General features: G+C 49.7%; 2 protein-coding genes across 8 annotated transcripts; one reads left to right on the forward strand and one right to left on the reverse strand.

Moving 5' to 3' along the window:
• Positions 1-7,736: 7,736 nt before the first annotated feature.
• On the forward strand, positions 7,737-11,584 carry ARHGEF39 (Rho guanine nucleotide exchange factor 39). 5 transcript variants are annotated; one of them, XM_054501846.2, is made up of 9 exons: positions 7,737-7,958; positions 8,166-8,260; positions 8,531-8,651; positions 8,898-9,016; positions 9,634-9,704; positions 9,952-10,080; positions 10,286-10,515; positions 10,760-10,848; positions 11,025-11,584. In XM_054501846.2, the coding sequence occupies exons 1-9, from the start codon at positions 7,821-7,823 to the stop codon at positions 11,038-11,040; spliced, it is 1,008 nt and encodes a 335-aa protein (XP_054357821.1). In that variant the 5' UTR covers positions 7,737-7,820; the 3' UTR covers positions 11,041-11,584. The 5 variants fall into 5 exon arrangements, with proteins under 5 accessions (XP_054357821.1, XP_063506536.1, XP_054357820.1 ...); XM_054501845.2 differs by having other exon boundaries at positions 7,743-7,958; positions 10,683-10,848; positions 11,028-11,584; XM_054501847.2 differs by having other exon boundaries at positions 7,743-7,958; positions 11,028-11,584.
• Positions 11,585-11,828: 244 nt separating this feature from the next.
• Positions 11,829-15,307, reverse strand: CCDC107 (coiled-coil domain containing 107). Of its 3 annotated transcripts, XM_054501849.2 has the most exons (6): positions 14,563-15,307; positions 14,321-14,472; positions 12,556-12,616; positions 12,369-12,459; positions 12,158-12,270; positions 11,829-12,076 (listed from the first exon to the last, which is right to left on the reverse strand). In XM_054501849.2, the coding sequence occupies exons 1-6, from the start codon at positions 14,666-14,668 to the stop codon at positions 11,853-11,855; spliced, it is 747 nt and encodes a 248-aa protein (XP_054357824.1). In that variant the 5' UTR covers positions 14,669-15,307; the 3' UTR covers positions 11,829-11,852. The 3 variants fall into 3 exon arrangements, with proteins under 3 accessions (XP_054357824.1, XP_054357823.1, XP_063506538.1); XM_054501848.2 differs by having other exon boundaries at positions 11,829-12,270; XM_063650468.1 differs by having other exon boundaries at positions 11,829-12,256; positions 14,563-14,748.
• Positions 15,308-19,243: the final 3,936 nt, after the last annotated feature.

The raw sequence follows: 19,243 nt of genomic DNA on the forward strand, positions 1-19,243 counted from the left end.
GACCAGCCCGGGCAACATGGCCAAACCCTGTCTCTACTAGAAATACAAAAAATTAGCCAGGTGTAATGGCATGTGCCTGTAGTCCCAGCTACTCAGGAGGCTGAAATGGGATGATGGCTTGAGCCGAGGCGGTTGAGGCTGCAGTGAACTGAGATTGTACCATTGCACTCTGGCCTGGGTGACAGAGCAAGACCCTGTCTCAAAAAAAAAAAAAAAAAACAAACAAACAAACAAAAACACTACCTGCCCTGAGCAGCTCGCAGTCTAGTGAGTGAGGGCAAACCCTGTCAATATCATAATATTGAGGGAAGAGAGATGAATTCTGCTTTAGAAGATAATATAGAACTAGGCAAATTTGATCATGTCCTTGAAGAAATACCAGTTCCATTGGTAAAAACAATAGGGAGAATGATATTCTGGGCAAAGGGGAGGCATAAAATGTTATGAGCAGGAGAGTGACAGAATCCAATTCTCATACTAGGTCATGTTGAGGGCTTGAGGGCTAGTATGGAGCACAGATTGCAGGGGAAGACTGGGTGCAAGGAGATGGGGTAGAAGAGTGTGAGGACACCAAGAATGGGCTTAGGCCTCCCAGTTTTTTTCTTTTCTCTTCTTTTCTTTTTCTTTTTCTTTTTTTTTTTTTTTTTGAGACCGAGTCTCGCTCTGCTACCCAGGCTGGAGTGAAGTGGCGCAATCTCGGCTCACTGCAATCTCCACCTCCCAGGTTCAAGCGATTCTCTTTCCTCAGCCTCCTGAGTAGCTGGGACTACAGGCACCTGCCACCACGCCCAGCTAATTTTTGTATTTTTGGTAGAGATTGGGTTTTGCCATGTTGGCCAGGCTTGTCTTGAACTCCTGACCTCAGGTGATCTGCCCGCCTTGGCCTCCCAAAGTGCTGGGATTACAGGCTGGTTTTTTTTCTAATTAATTATTTTTAAAATTTATTTTAGAGATGGGCTTTCACTATGTTGCCCAGGCTGGAGGGCAGTGGCTATTTACAGGTGCAACCCTGCTACTGATCAGCACTGAGTTTTGACCTGCTCCAATTTCCACCTGGGTCAGTTCAACCATCCTCAGGCAACCAGGTTGATGCAGAACTTAGTGCAGACACCTGACTGGCATACTACACTACAGCCCAGAAATCCTGGGATCAAGTGATCCTCCTGCCTCAGCCTCCCAAGTAGCTGGGACTACAGGCACGCGCCATCACACCTGGCTAATCTGCCCTTTTAACAATTTATTAAGCCTCCTCCAGTCCTCCAGGTGCTGTTCTAATCCCTACAGATGCAGCATTGAATAGAGAATAATAGCTCTACTGTTTTGTAGCTCACATTCTAGTAAGGCTCCACTGGCTTAAACAAACTACAAGAGAATAAGGCCATTTCAGGTCCACATCTAGGGCTAATATTCAGTAGGCACACACCAATATGGTTGTGTAGGTTAATTAAATATATTAAGATATTTCTAATCCTGTTGGCTTATAGCCATGGCCCCTAGCTCCAGGGTACCCCTGCTACCCTAGTTCTTCCTTAGGGACCCTCCAGACCTCCTGATCCCTTATCTAAAGAGGTATTGCCTGGCATAACAGAGTCCCCAGGAGCCCACTTGAGTGCCTCAGCCACCTTCAACTCTGATGGGTCAGTGCTTGTGCACTTGCTGCTGTGTTACAAATAGTTTTACTGGCTGGGTGCAGTGGCTCACGCCTCTAATACCAGCACTTTGGAAGGCCGAGGCCTGCAGATCACCTGAGGTCAGGAGTTCGAGACCAGCCTGAACAACATGGCGAAACCCCGTCTCTACTAAAAATACAAAAATTAGCTGGGCATGGTGGCAGGCACCTGTAATCTCAGCTACTCAGGAGGCTGAGGCAGGAGAATCACTTGAACCTGGGAGGCAGAGGTTGCAGTGAGCCGAGATCACGCCACTGCACTCCAGCCTGGTTGACAGAGTGAGACTCTGTCTCAAAAAAAAACAAACAAAAATCCTCGCTAACACAGTGAAACCCCGTCTCTACTGAAAATACAAAAAAAAAAAAAAAAAAAAAAATTAGCCGGGTGTGATGGTGGGTGCCTGTAGTCCCAGCTACTCGGGAGGCTGAGGCAGGAGAATGGCGTGAACCTGGGAGGCAAAGCTTGTAGTAAGCTGAGATCGTGCCACTGCACTCCAGCCTGGGCAACAAAGCGAGACTCTGTTTCAAAAAAAAAAAAAAATTTTACTGTCCTCCCTGTCTAATCCCTTCTATTCTTCGAGACTCAGATGAAAGGCCACCTTCTTCAGGAAACTCCTTAACCAACCCTCTACCACTAGTCTGGAAAAGATCCCTGGCATCTTTGAGCCAATCCAGTTCTTTGCCTGCCCTCAATAATAACCTTGTCCACCATCTAACTCATATAAGGGTGATTTATGACATTTTATCTGCTCTAACGGCCTTCAGCTCCATAAGGGCAGGGTCTGGTACTTGATTGAGTCAGTCTTTTATTCAACAGCCATTATTGAGCATTTTCTTTTTGCAGATTACCTTGCCAGGTGCTTGAGAAATACCAAATTGACTAAGATATATTCTCTGCCCTCAAGGAGCTCATTGTCAATGACCTGTGCATGTCAAACCACAACTATCCCATAAACATGACATAACTTTGTACATTATTATTATTTTTCAGACAAGGTCTTACTCTGTCACCCAGACTGGAGTACAGTGGCATCATAGCTCGCTGCAGGCTCAACCTCCCAGGCTCAAGTGATCCCCCCGCCTCAGGCTCCAGAGTAGCTAGGACCACAGGCACAAGCCACCACCCCTGGCTAATTTTTTTATTTGTTTTGCAGAGATGGGGTTTTGCTATATTGCCCAGGTTGGTCTTGAACTCTTGACCTCAAGTGATCCTCTGACCTCAAGTGATCCTCCCACCTCAGCCTCCAAAAGGGTTGGGATTATAGGCGTGAGCCACCATGCCTGGCCCGACACCACATTTTTGTGGCACTCCAAATCATCTGTGTTGTCGGATGACTGTCATATTGTACAACAAAATATATATGGCTGAATAACAGCTGTCCTCCAAATGGTCAACCTCAGATGTAGTCAGCCTAAGATTCTAGGGTGCCATTTCTGGAGCCAAATTCAGAGCTCTCCATAGCAGTGTGGTCCAGGGTACACTCTGGATGGCCAGCTGATTGTCTTGGTCAGCTCTGTCATTAGCTTGGACCTTGCTTGGCCCCTGACACATGGAAGTACATGGTAATATCTGAATTGAATGGGCCTATACAAGACAGAATGTGGTAACGACTAATCCAGCTCTCAGTTACAGCTCACTCATTTTCCAAATGCGATTCCCTATGGCTGTGTTTCTCTGTGTCTCTCGTCTCCGGTCTGAGTGGAGAATGTGGACTCTGACCCTGGATCATGCTGGGAGTCCGCCAAACCCTCAAACAGGTTTGAGTTATTGTTTCCTGAGTCTCCCCAGGTTGGGACAGAGTATACTCAGGACTGACTGACCAGGGCACCCCACACCTGGATCAGGACCTCTCTGTGGTTATCATAGGCCAAGTGTTTGCTCATGAGGGGTTGTGTTTTCAAATACTGAGTGGTCATGTTACTAAAACATGTCTCTGCCTATCCCAGCATGGCAGAGGAGGAAACTATTCACTGGTGGGATAGAAGGGAAAATGCTCCCTCTCCCAAGCCATAGCTTGGGGGCAAAGACTGATCAAATTCCTTGTAGAACCTTGAGGCTGACTTGTAGTTCTGGCTACCTCCCCATCTATATTCATTTCCAAGGGCTGCTGTAACAAAGTACCACCAACTGGGTGGCTTAAAACAGGAGAAATGGATTTTCTCACGGTTCTGGAGGCCGGAAGTCTGAAATCAAGGTTTTGACGGGACTGGACTCTCTCTGAAGGCTCTAGGGAAGAATCCTTCCTTGCCTCTTCTAGCTTCTGGCAGCTCCAGGCATTCCTTGACTTGTAGCTGCATTACTCCATGTCTGCCTCCAATTTCGCATGGCCTTCTCTTGCCCCTGTGTCTCCACTGGGTGTCTCTCATTGAGACACTTGTCATTGGATTTAGGGCCCACCAACATAATCCGGAATGATCTCATCGCAAGATCCTTAACTAATTATGTCTGCAAAGACCCTTTTTCCCAACAAGGTCACATATACAGGTCTTGGGGATTAGGACATGGACATGTCTTTATGGGGCCACCATTTAGTCCACCATCAGTGCAGTGGAACTGATGTGGACGCACAGGATGAGAAGGGATGAGTTCGTATTGAAGACTCTCATGCTTTTGCCCTTATCCTGCTCCTTATCTTTGCAAGGCAGTGTCATCCACTCCCATGGCTCCTATAAATTGATGACACCCAAGTATTCCCAGGCTGGACTCTCTCCCCATGTCAGACGCATAACCATCTGCCTAATAGACAAGACCCAAGACATCTCCACTTGGATGTCCCACAAGTATTTCAAGTTTAACAGGCCCCAGGTTGAATTTGTCTTCCCCACAAATCTCCTTTTCATCCTCCTTCAGTGAATAGCACCACCCTCCACCTAGAAGCCAGAAACCTGGTACCATCTCTACTTTCACCTTTTCCTTCACCCTAGCATTCAATAACCATGCCCTATAGATTCTACCTTCTAAATTTTTCATCCACATTTTTCATCTTGGCTCACACTTTCGTCACCTCTTACCTGGATGACTGCAACTGCCTCCTGATGGGTCTTGCTGAGTCCAGCCAACCAGAGTGATGTTTCTAAAATGGCACATCTGATGATCTCACTCCCTGTTTAAGGCTTTTCAGTGGTTTCTCATTGCCTTTAGGATAAGGTTCACAGTACCTGACATGGCCTTCAGCGGGCCGCCATTGCCCTGGTTTCCATGGCGGGCTTGTGACCTAGGGAGGTCCAATCAGTGAAGTGCTCTGTCTGAAGTATTTGATGGCTAAGGGAACCAACTCTGCAGACAACACATAAAGAAGCACACAGCCATTGTAACTGTGGGCAGCCATCTTGTACCCACAATGGAAGCCAGCATTAAGATGAAGGTGAAACCATGGAAGGCACCGTGGAGTGGTGGAAAGAGGTCCTTGGTAACATGATTGAGCTGCTGGATTAGGCCAACACTAGGGCCCACCTGCTTCTGGACTTTTCAGTTGCATGAGCCAATAAATTATCTTAATATTTAGCCACTTTGAATTTATTATTACTTATATCACAATTTTACTGATATAAATTCCTTCTAAGTTTGGCCTCTGTCTACCTCTCCGGTCTCCTTTGTCATCACTCTTTCCCTTGCAGTCTATGTTCTCATCTTACAGAACTTCTAGCCATTCCTTAAATTCATCGTATGCTTGCATATGTGTGTGTCCAAGCCTTTGTCCATGCTGTTTGACTCTTTTTTCCACTTCCCTTGCTGCCAGCACCCAGCTCTGCCTAGCTAGGTTTTATTCATCCTTCAGGCCATCAGTTCACATATCACTTCCTTTGAGAAGCTTCCCTGACTCCTACACTAGGATCAGTCCCTTCACTGCATGCTTGTGTAGAAGACTACATGTCCCTTGTAATGTTTCCTCATTTTATGGTGACTCCTTACTGTATCTGCCATGCTGGAGTGTAAGCTCCCTGTGGGCAGGGGTCATATGTCTCTTGTCCGCCATTTCATCTTCATGCCTAGCACAGGACCTGGCACATGATTGCCATTTATTTATTTATTTTTTTTTTTGAGACAGAGTTTCACTCTTATTGCCCAGGCTGGAGTGCAATGGCACGATCTCGGCTCACTGCAACCTCTGCCTCCTGGGTTCAAGCGATTCTCCAGCCTCAGCCTCCCAAGTAGCTGGGATTACAGGCATGTGCCACCATGCCCGGCTAATTTTGTATTTTTAGTAGAGACGGGGTTTCACCACATTGGTCAGGCTGGTCTCTGACAACACACAAAGAAGCACACAGCCATTGTAACTGTAACTCCCGACCTCGGGTGATCCGCCTGCCTTGGCCTCCCAAAGTGCTGGGATTACAGGCGTGAGCCACCACGCCCAGCCTAATTTTGTTGAATGACTGATGATTGTTGTTCAAAGCATCCCTAGGGCTTCTCCAGCATCCATCGGATTGAAAGCAAAATTTGAGGATAATTAAAGAATAAAGGGTTTATTGACTACCCTCCGAACCTCCTCCTGTCGGCCCCTCCTATCTTTGGCAGTGGGAGCGGAGTTTAGCAGCTGTTCCAGGTAGAGTGTGGTGTGCCTGACTTGCTCTGTGGGAGACTCGGTCCCCAGGGAATTAGTTGTCACCAACTGTTTTCAGTGTGTCTTCTCGGCTTTGCCCTCTTCCTCTTCTAGAGTTGAATGATTCCCCAACAGATGCTCACAGGAGGCTCTATTCCCCAGCCCTCTTCCACCCACCCAAAGCACTAACACACACTGGCAGCATTCACAAACATACCCATCACCAACTGCACCCCAGGTGTTGTAGTCTACTCTCATCACCTGGGCTCACAGTGACACCAATTACCATGGGAGTATCTGTCCTCTTCCATGTTCGAGCTCTTAGTGTGTGGACTGTCCCACATTCACTTGAGACAGTGTAACCAGTCCTCTACCTATCTGGTATCACCACCAGTTTCCTTGGGATGTAAGCCCAACGTACAGTCCGATCCAAACTCTCCCCTTCCTTCATCCAAGCCCTTCAAGTTATTCCTCCCTGGTCTAAGCCCAGCATTATTCCTTTCTTAGAATTCTTAGAATGTCAGAGCTGGTGGGGAGGTGGTAGAGACCTCAGAACCCTGACAATCCCCTGCTTCTTGGCTTGGGGCCCAGATTCCTAGGAGTCCAAAACAGTAGGGAGGGAGCCTAAAGTTTCTGACATTTTGTTTTTTTTAATAACTTTTTTTTTCTAACTACAAAGTAATGCATGCTTAATGTAGAAAACTTGGCAAAGGCAGAAGTATAAGAGAATTTTTAAAATCACCCTATTTGTCCCATTCATCGCTTTAGCTTCAGTGATCCAGTGCCTGGCACAGATACAGATTAGGTACTTAATACACATTTGTTAAACACATTATCTTCAATTCCATTACCCAGAGATAAAAACCACAGTTAACTCTTTTTTTTTTTTTTTGGAGAGATGGAGTCTCGAACTCCTGGGCTCAGGCGATCCACCCACCTCTGCCTCCCAAAGTGCTGGAATTACAGGTGTGAGCTCCCGTGCCCGGCCACAGAGTTAACTTTTGATTGTTTTGCTTTCCAACATTTTATATATATTTTATACAAAGGGGATTATATTATACACCTTTGTAGCCTGCTTTTTTTCCTCTCAGCAATATACTTACTATGTGCGTTTTCCCATATTGATAGCTTCTTTACAACACCATTTTTAATACTTTCATATCATTCCTTCAAATGGCTATACCTTTTCCTAGCCAATTCTGGGAACAACTGACCCCCTGGCATTCGGCATGGGCCCAGGACAGAATGTGTACTGTAATGATCGCCCCCGTCCCAATTCTCCAGATAGGACATTAAGTTCCTGCCAGCATCTGCAGCCGGTCTCCTGACTCAAAGTTCAGGCTGCTGCTCCAACACAGTGCCACTCAGAAGAGGGCTGCACACCTGCCCCCAACCCCGCCCTGCCCTGGCCGGCGCCGCGCACCTAAAGCGCCCCTCTGGCGGTGGGGCTGGACGGAAGAGACCCTACGCGATGCGGCCGCTCGCCGCGCATGCTCCTTCCTGCGCGCTGCCCTCCCCGGCCCCGCCTCCGCGGCTCCCGCCCGCGAGCGGTTGGGATTTGAATCTGCCTTGGATTGCAGCCGGAAGTGTCGATCCCTCAGCCAGGCATGGAGATCTCCTGCCCCGGTGCGCGGTGCCCGGTGCAAGAGCAGCGTGCCCGCTGGGAGCGGAAACGCGCCTGCACCGCCCGGGAGCTGCTGGAGACCGAGCGGCGCTACCAAGAACAGCTGGGGCTGGTGGCCACGGTGCGGGACCTGGCACACACTCCCATTACAGGACAGGGACCCCAGGGTGTGGGAGGGTCTCTGCGAGGTCGGTAACCCGGAGTAGGGTGGTCTTGGACTATCCCTCTGCATGTAGGGAGCCTGGGCAGACTTCTGCGGTTTCTGGGGGCGCTTGGCGTTAGCCTTCTCTTCCTCCAGGCTAGGAACCAATGTTCTCTCCTTCCGCAGTACTTTTTGGGGATCCTGAAAGCCAAGGGGACCCTGCGACCACCTGAGCGCCAGGCCCTGTTTGGCTCCTGGGAGCTCATCTACGGCGCCAGCCAGTGAGTGGAAGGGGCACAGGGAGAGGAAAGGAGGGGAGAGTCCTGGCCTGTGGCCGTGCACAGAGCTTGGAGTCAGAGACTTAGGTTCTATCTGGAGTCCGCCAGTTACCTCACCTGTGGCCTTGGCCCAGTGCCTTAGCATGCCCTTGTTCTCCATCTGTACAATGGGGTAATAGCACCACTATTAGTGCTATTAATTCTCATGAAAACTAAATGAGGTGGTGCTTGAGTGGTTCTAGAGCTGCCCTTTTGCTGTCCTTGCCCACACAGGGAGCTGCTTCCCTACCTGGAAGGAGGATGCTGGGGCCAAGGGCTGGAGGGCTTCTGCCGCCACTTGGAGCTCTATAACCAGTTTGCTGCCAACTCAGAGAGGTCCCAGACCACCCTGCAGGTAACCTGGAGATGACCTCAGATCTTGCCCCTTACCTTTCCCCTTCATCTGGAGACCCAAACTTCATACATTTCCTGCATTTATAGAGCCCTCTGGGTGCTCAGCTCTGTGGTAAGTTCCCTGTAGGGAAACAGGGTTTCTCTCAGGAGCACACAGCTTACTGAAGGCTGGGAATGTGGATACAGATGAATGCAATATAAGGAGTGGCTTCTCTCCCTTCTTCCAATCCTTTCTCCCTCACTCCAGGAGCAGCTAAAGAAAAATAAAGGTTTCCGGAGGTTTGTACGGCTTCAGGAAGGCCGCCCTGAGTTTGGGGGCCTTCAGCTCCAGGACCTGCTCCCTCTGCCTCTTCAGCGGCTCCAGCAGTGAGTGAACTCTTGATTCCAGCCGCCTCTCTCTTTTAGTTTGTATGACTGCTGCCCTCAGCTTTGTGGGATGCCTTGGGGTCGATCCCAAACTCCTGCCTCCACCCTGAGCCAAATTGCTTCTAAAAACCTTTTGCAAGAGTAAATGTGAACCCATTGGAGTACCCAGGGTCTGCAGCCTGAGGCCCTCAGCTGGAACTGTGTAACTTTAAATTGAAGTGAGGGGGCCTGTACTAGGGCCTGAGGCACGGTTTCTGGAAACGTTTCAGATGAGGGGCTGGCCTGGGTTAGAATTTCTGTCTCTAGGTTAAGCCTGAGTTAAGGGCTATAGTCAGGCTGTCTGTAGCATCCTCCTTGGGTTGATAAACTTTTATCTTCCAGTCTGGCCTCCTGAAGTATGGCTAGTCTGCCAGTGACTCTTCAGTGTGGGATGGAAGAGGGCTGTGTGGTGTGAGCCCTGGTTCTGAGTCCTACATGAAAGAAGGGGATACAGTAGCCAGAAGCAGATCTTTCCTGGCCTTGCAATTGAAGTATGGGTAGAGGGTGATCTGCACATCAGGCAGGGGGAATTTTGCCTGGCTCTGCTTCCCCTCAGACTTCCTATTGTTGAATTCCAGGTATGAGAATCTCGTCGTTGCTTTGGCTGAAAACACAGGTCCCAACAGCCCTGACCATCAACAGCTCACACGTAGGTTCTTGCTCCTCTGCAACGCAGGCTGGAGGCTTCCTCTCCTGTATCCCTTTCTGATTCTGACCTCCAACAATGTCTGGTATGACCCTATCTTCCACTGACATGTATACAGTGTCCCTACTACTCTGCCTTTTCTTCAAGAAGTCAGACCCTGACCCTGGTCCCCTCCAGAATAACCTCTTTCACAACCATGGCACCCAAAGTCAAAGTTATATGGGGAGTAAGGTGGGAGATGTTATTCCAGGGGCTGCCCGACTGATAAGTGAGACTGCCCAGAGAGTCCACACTATTGGTCAGAAACAGAAGAATGACCAGCACCTTCGGTGTGTCCAGGCTCTGCTCAGTGGACGCCAGGCAAAGGGGCTGACCTCAGGTAGCTTGCCTACTTCCCCTTCAATCCTCAACTGCCCCTATCTTTTATTTTTATCTAACTCCAAATGCCAACCAGCTGCTCTTTTCTTACTCACCCTTCTTCCTGTATTGACCCAGCACATAACCCCTATTTTCTCAGCCTCGCTTTCCTCTTATTCCCATGTATCCTGAAGCTGCACCAGAATAACAGCGCTCCCATCCCCCAGGGCGCTGGTTCCTACGCCAAGGCTGGCTGTTGGTGGTGCCTCCCCATGGGGAGCCTCGGCCCCGCATGTTCTTCCTCTTCACTGATGTGCTCCTCATGGCCAAGCCTCGACCTCCACTGCACCTGCTGCGGAGTGGCACCTTTGCCTGCAAGGCCCTCTACCCCATGGCCCAGTGTCATCTCAGCAGGGTCTTTGGCCACTCAGGAGGCCCTTGTGGTGGGTTGCTCAGTGTAAGTAATAGGTGGGAACCCTAGACCCAAAATATGTCTCAGATGCTTATGGGCTGGTTTATCTCCCTGGTCTGGGTCCCTTTTCATAGGAACAGAGCCATCTACATTGAGAGAGGATAGCTGGGGCTTGGGCTTCATACCTAGTCATTGTCTCATCCCTGAATTAGCTCCATGGAAACAGCAAGGGCTTCAGCTTTAGCCTGGACCTTTCTGAACCATGCCCTAAGAGGTGGTCTCTCTCTAGCTGTCCTTCCCTCATGAGAAGCTACTGCTTATGTCCACAGACCAGGAGGAGCTGTCACGCTGGTACCACAGTCTGACTTGGGCTATCAGGTAAGTTGTGCCTTCCCCCAGGAAGGGTGCTGTGATGAGGCCCACAAGCAGGAAATATGCAGTTCCTGTCTCACACCCTACATTGGTCTGGCACACCCCAGCCACCACCCCCCAGATGATTTTGTCTGAATAAAGCAGTCATACCAGTGCCTGAACTGACTGTCTTCTCTCCACAGCAGCCAGAAAAACTAGAGGAATCTTATAGATTCCAGAACTCAGGATACCTCAGGGATAGGTCACAGCCAAGAGTACAAAGGAATCTTCAGTACTGAACGAAACAGAACCCTTCATGATTTGACAAAGGTCACTTTGTGTTTGCCTGGACCAAGCTACTCCAGATCATCTGACCAACTCTTAAAAATCACGGCCAGGCACAGTGGCTCATGCCTGTAATCCCAGCACTTTGGGAAGCAGAGGTGGCAGGATCGTTCGAGCCCAGGAGTTCAAGACCAGCCTGGGCAACACAGTGAGTGAGACCCTGTCTCTATTTAAGAAAAAATAATTAAGAAATTTTATTGAAAAAGAAGAATCAGGAAACCAAGTCTGACCCAACTGAACCAGCCCCTAACACAGATGAGGGGATTTGGGACTGATAAGCTCTGTGCTGTGTCCATGGCCCGTCATTTATCAAGGTTGCAGCTTTGTAAATCTGGCTATTTTTATGTTGTGTATAGTTTCTATCATTTATTTTTCCACTGGATTTGAGTAAAGTTTTTTTTCTTTTTTTTGTGAAAGACCCTTCTGTCTCAGTTTTGCTATGAGAAAAGGGATTTTTGGGCCCTGAACACAGGCATGCTGGTGCCCTCAGGAATACAAGGAAAAGAGCTGGAGCTCCCTCTATCTTCTCTGCTGTCACACTGGAAGGCAGCCTCTTTTTGTCCTAATAAGGACAGCTCTTCAAGAAGGCCCAGTTGTCCTTAGGCACCTAGTATGGGTGTGTACAACCAACTAGGATGGAAAAAACACACAGGAGCACTCCATCACGAAAACAGACTTTGTTTTACTCAACCTTCAGCTATCGTCCCTCCTTCCCAGCCAAGGCTGTGACTGGGGCCCTTTGCCACAGCCTGGCTGCACCTTCTCCGTAGTCCCCGCTCCACCTCCCAGGAAGTTGCTAGGTTCCATGTCTCTGAGCTCCAGTTTGTGGGCTCCTCCGAGGCCTGACTGTCACCAACCTCCTCCTCGTCCTCCTTTAAACAAAAGTCCTCAGGAAGAGGTCTGCTGGCCTCTGTGTGGGGAGAGATCAGGAATGTTCCAGTTTCAGAGACTTTGTCTCCACCTCCAGCAGACTCGCCTCCCAAGCCTTCACCTGGTTCTGAAGCCTCCATATCCTTGTCCGGCTTGCTATCTTGCAGCAGCTCGTGGATGGTCCGTAGCTTCATGTTCAGAAGCTCCTGCTGGGCTCCAGCTAGAGTAGTCACACTGAAGAAATGTCCACTCAGTGGCTCCCAACCTATGTCCCCATTCCTCCCTCCTGCCACAAATTCCCCCAAAATTCACAGAATCATTGCTCTCCTCACCGCTCAAAAAGGGGGTCCAGCTGGGCCATCAGGTTGTTCAGGTGCTGCTCTGTCTGGGCCAGCTGTTGTGTCAACTGGGCCAGCTGTTGTTCTGGGGATAAGGGAAAAAAAGGGGGCAGAAGTGGTTACTTATCTTCTGCTGTCCCCTAAACTCCCCTGACCCAGCACAGACTTCTGCTAAACCCACCTGACTGCAGTGGCTGCTGCTTGCTTGTCTCCTCGTGTGGAACCGCAGTTTCATCTTTCCCCTGTTGTGGAAGAAGGAAAGGGCAGTACTGAAGCAACAAGGTTCTGCTCCATCACCTCAGTCTCCAGAGCCAGCCAAGAGAGAGTGCAATTTGAGATGGAGACAGTGATTGGGTTTTTACCTCAGAGAATCACAATCCTAGTCTATCTAGCCCCTCACCCAGCATATGAAGCAACATGTCCTATGTCCCACACACAGTCATTCAGTTTGCTGAAACACCTCCAGGAATGAGCAACTCTCTGGTTTGAAAAAAGCTCTGGTGGCTGGGTGCTGTGGCTCACACCTGTAATCCCAGCACTTCGGGAGGCCAAGGTGGGTGGATCACCTGAGGTCAGGAGTTTGAGGCCAGCCTGGCCAACACGGTGAAACCCCGTCTCTATTAAAAATACAAAAATTAGCCGGGTGTGGTGGCAGGTGCCTGTAATCCCAGCTACTCAGGAGGCTGAGGCAGGAGAATTGCTTGAACCTGGGAGCCGGAGGTTGCAGTGAGCCGAGATCGCGCCGCTGCACTCCAGCCTGGGTGACAGAGTGAGACTCCATCTCAAAAAAACAAAAACTCTGGTTGTTAGACAGTTCATGCACAAAGCCAAAATTTGTCCTTTATGTATCTTCTTTCCATAGTGCTTACTGGAGCCTTCCAAAATAATGTCTCCTCAACGTGACAGCCCCTCAGGAATTTGAAGGCAATGGTCACACCCTCACCCCCTTTCCTGAGTTTTTTCTGGTTTAATAACTTCAGTCTTTACAGTCAGTGCTCATTGACAGTGGTTTTCTCTGGTTGTTTCCTGAACATGTAGTGCTCTTAAAGCAGTGCCCTGAGAATACAATTCTCCAGGGGCATTCTGATCTGCAGGTGAAGCACAGTGCCATGTTCCCAGCACTGATTTGGGAAGTGGCTTGTCACATCCCACAGTGAACTCAGTCAACTGGAATGCCTAAGTCTCTTTCATAAGAGCTGCTGCTACGTTATGTTTCTCCCAGACTGTACTCAGGTCCAAGAACAGAATTTACGAGTGTAGCCTTCTCAAAGTTCATCATTAAATTCAGTCATTCATCCTAGCCTGTCACATCTACCTGGGGTCATTATTAGCTATCTCTTCTAATTTCATACATCTAAACTGGTTCCATCGGTTCTATTTTATAATGCAAGTACGTAATAGGGTCAGGGCTAAAGACACAGCCCTGGAAGGTACTACTTTTCAAAATGTACGTCAACTTACATTTCAAGGCCTCCTTCCTAAGGAGAACATGAGACCACTTCATTTTTTTTTTTTTTTTTTTGAGACCACTTCATATCTGGAACTCTAGAAACACTGGCTGCAGCAATCAACCTCCTGTGCCAAGGTTGGCCCCACTCTTGTAGCATGGACACTGCTAACTGGGTTCAAATCCCAGCTCCAGCAGTTGCCAGCGCTGGGTGACCTCGAGCAAGTGACTACTCTTCACTGGATTGTAGGAGAACTAAATGTGATAGTCATTATTTACAGTTCACCGCACGCTCTTCACATCCGTTACCTCCCTGGATCCTCAAAATAACCTCATAATATCGGAAGGCCAGCGGACTACTGTCTTTATTTTACAGACAAGGAAGCTGTGTCTTGTTTTTGGTACCCTGGCACCCCCATGGGAGATTCGGGCTCAGGGCATCCCCACGCCCGGCGGTCCCGCACCTGCAGGGGCACCCCCACCCCCGGCGGCCCCGCACCTGCAAACACTTGTACAGCACAAAAGCCACGACGGCCGCGGTGTACAGCGCCCCCAGAGGCAGCGCCCCGGCCCGGGTCCGCTCGCGTTGATCCTTGAGCGGTGGTCGCCGCCGGGGTTCCGTGGCCCCAGAGCCGGGGTGGGCTGCGTTCCCTGCGGAGGGAGGACAGAGGCGAGTCAGCCGAGCTGGGGCCTGGGAACCGTGCGCAGTCCCAGCCCTCCTCCAGCAGCCCTAGCTGGTACCTGGGTGTGCCCGGAGGTCGGGATTGGCGCGGTCTCCTAGGACCCCGGACAGCGCAGACACAAGCAGCAGCCCCACCACACCGAAGAGCGAAACTGCGCCCGCCATTGCCGGCCCACGGGTGGAGGGATCGGGCGGGCGGTGCCGAAGCGGTCCGGCATTGGCCGGCCGCCCCAATGCGCACGCGCACGCGAGCAGGCCCACTCCGGGGGGCCACGCCCACTCCCCGTAGGGTGGGGCCAGGCCATATTTGCATAAGGTAGTGTCAGTCTAGCTTTCCTGTATTTGCCGATTTCTTGTCTATTAAGCTATTCTGCTAGCCACAATGCTACTGAAAGCCTATAGTCTTAGAAAGTTATGCCCCAAAACGGTTTTTTTAATCTCACGCCACCAACTTTCTCACCCTAATCTAAAAACAAAATTTCTTTAAGGCTATAAAGTGATACCGTATGAGGCTGAAAACGCAGTTCGTGCTGAAGGCCTGTATCCTAGGCTACGCACTGGGGACTCTGTTCCTCTCCTTTCTGCCTAGGGGAAAGTCCCCGGACCTCGGGCAGAGAGTGCCGCGTGCATACGCACGTAGACATTCCCCGCTTCCCACTCCAAAGTCCGCCAAGAAGCGTATGCCGCTGAGCGGCGTGGTGCGGGGGCGTCGTCCGTCAGCTCCTCTAGTTACGCAGGCAGTGCGTGTTCTCGCGCACCAACCACACGGGGCTCATTCTCAGCGCGGCTGTTTTTGTTCCTGAGACCACGGCTCACTGCGGCCTCGACCTCCCCGGGCTCACGGGATCCCTCACCTCAGGCTCCCAAGTAGTTGGGCCCGCAGGCGCGCGCCATCATGCCTGGCTAGCTTTTGTATTTTTTGTAGAGATGGGTTTTCACCTGTAGCCCAGGCTGGTCTCGAACTCCTGGTGTCAAGCGATCAGTACACCTCGCCCTCCCAAAGTGCTGGGATTACAGATGTGACACCGCGCCCGGTCAACGCTGCTGCTTTTCATGCGCGGGCAGCTTTACGCTGTTCTTGGCCTTGCTATGAAGTCCTCGTGCTCATTACTCTTCAAATACGGAGCATTCCTGAAACAGCCTCCTCTTCTACCTCCCTCTCCATCTGGCAAACGCCATAGTAGCCACCATTCACTGTGTAGCTGGTACACAACATATGGACTCTGCTTGGGCTAGAATCCTGCCTCCTGTACTCAAGAGCGGTGACCTTGTGAAACTTACTTCTCTCTCCGTGCCTTCTTTTCCACTCTGAGGAATGAAGATAAGCACTTACTTCAAGAGCTATGATGATTAGATGGAATCACTCAAGTTAGAACCGTGCCTATTTGTTAGTGATTTTTTTTTTTTTTTTTTGGAACGGCGGGTGGCTCTCTTGCCCAGGCTGGTCTTAAACTCCTGGGATCCTCCCGCTTCAGCCTCCCGGGTAGTTGACATTACGGCACGTGCCACCCCGACGGACTCTAGTGATTTTTTAACTTGAGCAGCTACTACTATAAGCCAGACAGTTGAAATTACACTGACTCTCCCTGACATGCCGCTGCATTCCCTTTCTGCATAGCTGGGTTCTACACAACCTTCAGGTCTCTGCTCAAGTGTGTTCCCATCATTCAGAACCCTTAATTCAACTTCTAATTTATTCTTTAGTGCCGCTATTTCACTTTCTTCAATACCACGAGACAAGCAGTCCCCAACCTTTTTGGCATCAAGGACCGGTTTCGTGGAAGACAATTTTTCCATGGACGAAGCGGGGTGGAGGGATGGTTTCCGGATGAAACTGTTCCACCTCAGATCATCAAGCATTAGATTCTCATGAGGAGCGCGCAAACTAGATCCCTCCCATGCGCAGTTCACAATGTGGTTCGCGCTCCTATGAGAATCTAATGCCGTGCTCATCTGACAGGAGGCGGAACTCAGGCGGTAATGATTGCTGGCCCCACTGCCCACATCCTGCTATGTGGCCCGGAGCCTAACAGGCCACAGGCTGGTGCTGGCCTGTGGCCGGGTGTTGGAGACCCTTGAGCTAGGCTGGTCCTAAATTCCACAAGGGCAGGAGCCACCTCTCTTTTTTCTTTACCATTTTACTCCCAGAGCCTAGCACAGCACGTGGCACCTGGCGATAGCAGGCACTCAATGAATCGTTGTTGAATGAAATTAATGAATGAATGCTTAAAATGACCCAAAAGGGTAATATAATTAAGCTCCTTCAAAGAATGAGGCAACTGCAATTCAGAAAGGTTAAGTACGCTATTAATCAGGTAAGAGGCAGGGTGGCGATTTCACCAGTTTTCTGCCTGTCTCTATACCTTCTGTCGAACAGCCTTTCCCCATCCTTGTCTTCCATGACTTCACCAGGCAGGCAGGTATTCCTCCTGTTCCACAATCTCTTAATGTTCCACAGAGCCTTCCATGGTCTCTTAATTGGGATACACTGGGTCGTCTGTCTAGTTAGATCATGAGCTCCCTGACATGAAACCATTTCCATTCATCACATTTTTATCTCCAGAGCCTGGCATACAAACAGGCAATCAGTACATCATGTGTGTTAAAAAAATGAATGAAGCCAAGATTGGTGGCTCATGCCTGTAATCCCAGCACTTTGGGAGGCCGAGGCAGGCAGATCACCTGATGTCAAGAGTTTGAGACCAGCCTGGCCAACATGGCTAAACCTCGTCTCTATTAAAAATAGAAAAATCAGCCGCATGTGGTGGCGGGTGCCTGCAGTCCCAGCTATTTGGGAGGCTGAGACAGGAGAATCACGGGAACCCAGGAGGTGGAGGTTGCAGTGAGCCGAAATCGTGCCACTGCACTCCAGCCTGGGCAAACGAGTGAGACACCACCTCAAAAAAACAAAACAAAAACAAAAATTAACCAGTTGTGGTGGCCAGCACCTGTAATCCCAGCTATTCAGGAGGCTGAGGCATGAGAATAGCTTCAACCTGGGAGGCGGAGGTTGCAGTGAGCGGAGATCGCGCCACTGCACTCCAGCCTCAGTGACAGAGCAAGACTCCATCTCTAAATAAATAAATAAATAAATAAATGAAATATGGGTGTGTCTTCTTGTTTTTCCTGAAAGGAGGGGGAAGGGCAGGACAGGGAGAAACCCTCACCAAGGGGAGTTATCATAGTGTAGTTCAAGGGTCCCCAACACTATTGGTCCATGGCCTGTTAGGAACTGGGCCGCACAGCAGGAAGTGAGCAGCGGAGGAGCAAGGGTAGCGAGGGAAGCTTCATCTGTATTTACAGCCACTCTCCATCCTGGCATTACCGCCAGAGCTCCGCCTCCTGTCAGATCAGTGCAGCGTTACATTCTCATAGGGCCACGAACCCTATTGTGAATTGTGCATGCACGTGATATAGGTTGTGGGCTCCTTATGAAAACCTAGGCCAGGCGCAGTGGCTGATGCCTGTAATCCCAGCACTTTGGGAGGCCAAGGTGGGCGGATTTCTTGAGGCCACGAGTTCAAGACCAGCCTGGCCAACAAGGTTAAAAAAAAAAAGTCTCTAATAAAAATACAAAAATTAGCTGGGCATGGTGGCGCATGCCTGTAATCCCAGCTACTTGGGAGGCTGAGGCATAAGAATTGCTTGAACCCAGGAGGCGGAGGTTGCAGTGAGCCAAGATCGCGCCACTGCACTCCACCCTGGGTGACAGAGACAGACCCTGTCAAAAAAAAAAACAAAACAAAAAAACCACAATGCCTGATGATCTGAGGTGGAACAGTTTCATCCCAAAACCATCCCCTCCTCCCACACTCCTGTGCATGGAAAAATTGTCTTCCACAAAACCTGTCCCTGGTGCCAAAACGGCTGGGGACCAGTGGTCTAGCTGATGACCCAGTGACAGCCTGGGTATGCAGAGCAGGGTAATAGAAACCTTGAATCTAAGCCAGTTGGCATAGTCGGTGTAAATAAGGGGTTCAGGCCAGATATAATAATGATAAGTGGTCCCCAACTGATTATTGCCTTTAGAGAACTCAGGGCACTATTGCTAGATCTTTTTTCGAAGGAATCAACAAATTAGAATTTTAAAAATTTGAAATCCCCCAATTTTTAACTGTTGACAAGGAATCAGTGGCATACTTAGCATATTTGACACCAAGTGGATCTTTGTGTGTGTGTGTGTGTGTGTGTGTGTGTGAGACAGGGTCTCCCTCTGCTGCCCAGTCAGGAGTGCAGTGGTGAGACCATGGCTCACTGCAGCCCCAAACTTCTTGCATCAGCCTCCTGAGTACCTGGGACTGCAGGTGCACACCACCATGCCCGGCTAATTTGTGTGTTTTTTTGTTGTTGTGTTTTTTTTGTTGTTGTTTGTTTGTTTTTTCTAGAGACCAGGGTATTGCCCAGGCTGGTCTTGAAATTCTGGCCTCAAGGAATCTGCCTGCCTCAGCCTCCCAAAGTACTGGGATTACAAGTGTGAGCCACCTTGCCTGTCCCGGATCATTTAAAAAACATTTTTCTTTCTTTTCTCTCTCTCTCTTTTTTTTTTTTTTTTTTTTTTTTGAGACAAGCTCTCACTCTGTTGCCCAGGCTGGAGTGGTGCAGTGGCACAATCATGGCTTACTGCTGCCTCTATCTCCCAGGCTCAAGCAATCTTCCCACTTCAGTCTCTTAAGTAGCTGTGGCTACAGGCACACATGCCCCCATGCCTCGCTAATTTTTTAATTTTTTGCAGAGATGGGA

This window comes from Pongo pygmaeus, chromosome 13 (assembly GCF_028885625.2).
Source record: "Pongo pygmaeus isolate AG05252 chromosome 13, NHGRI_mPonPyg2-v2.0_pri, whole genome shotgun sequence".
NCBI lineage: Eukaryota > Metazoa > Chordata > Mammalia > Primates > Hominidae > Pongo > Pongo pygmaeus.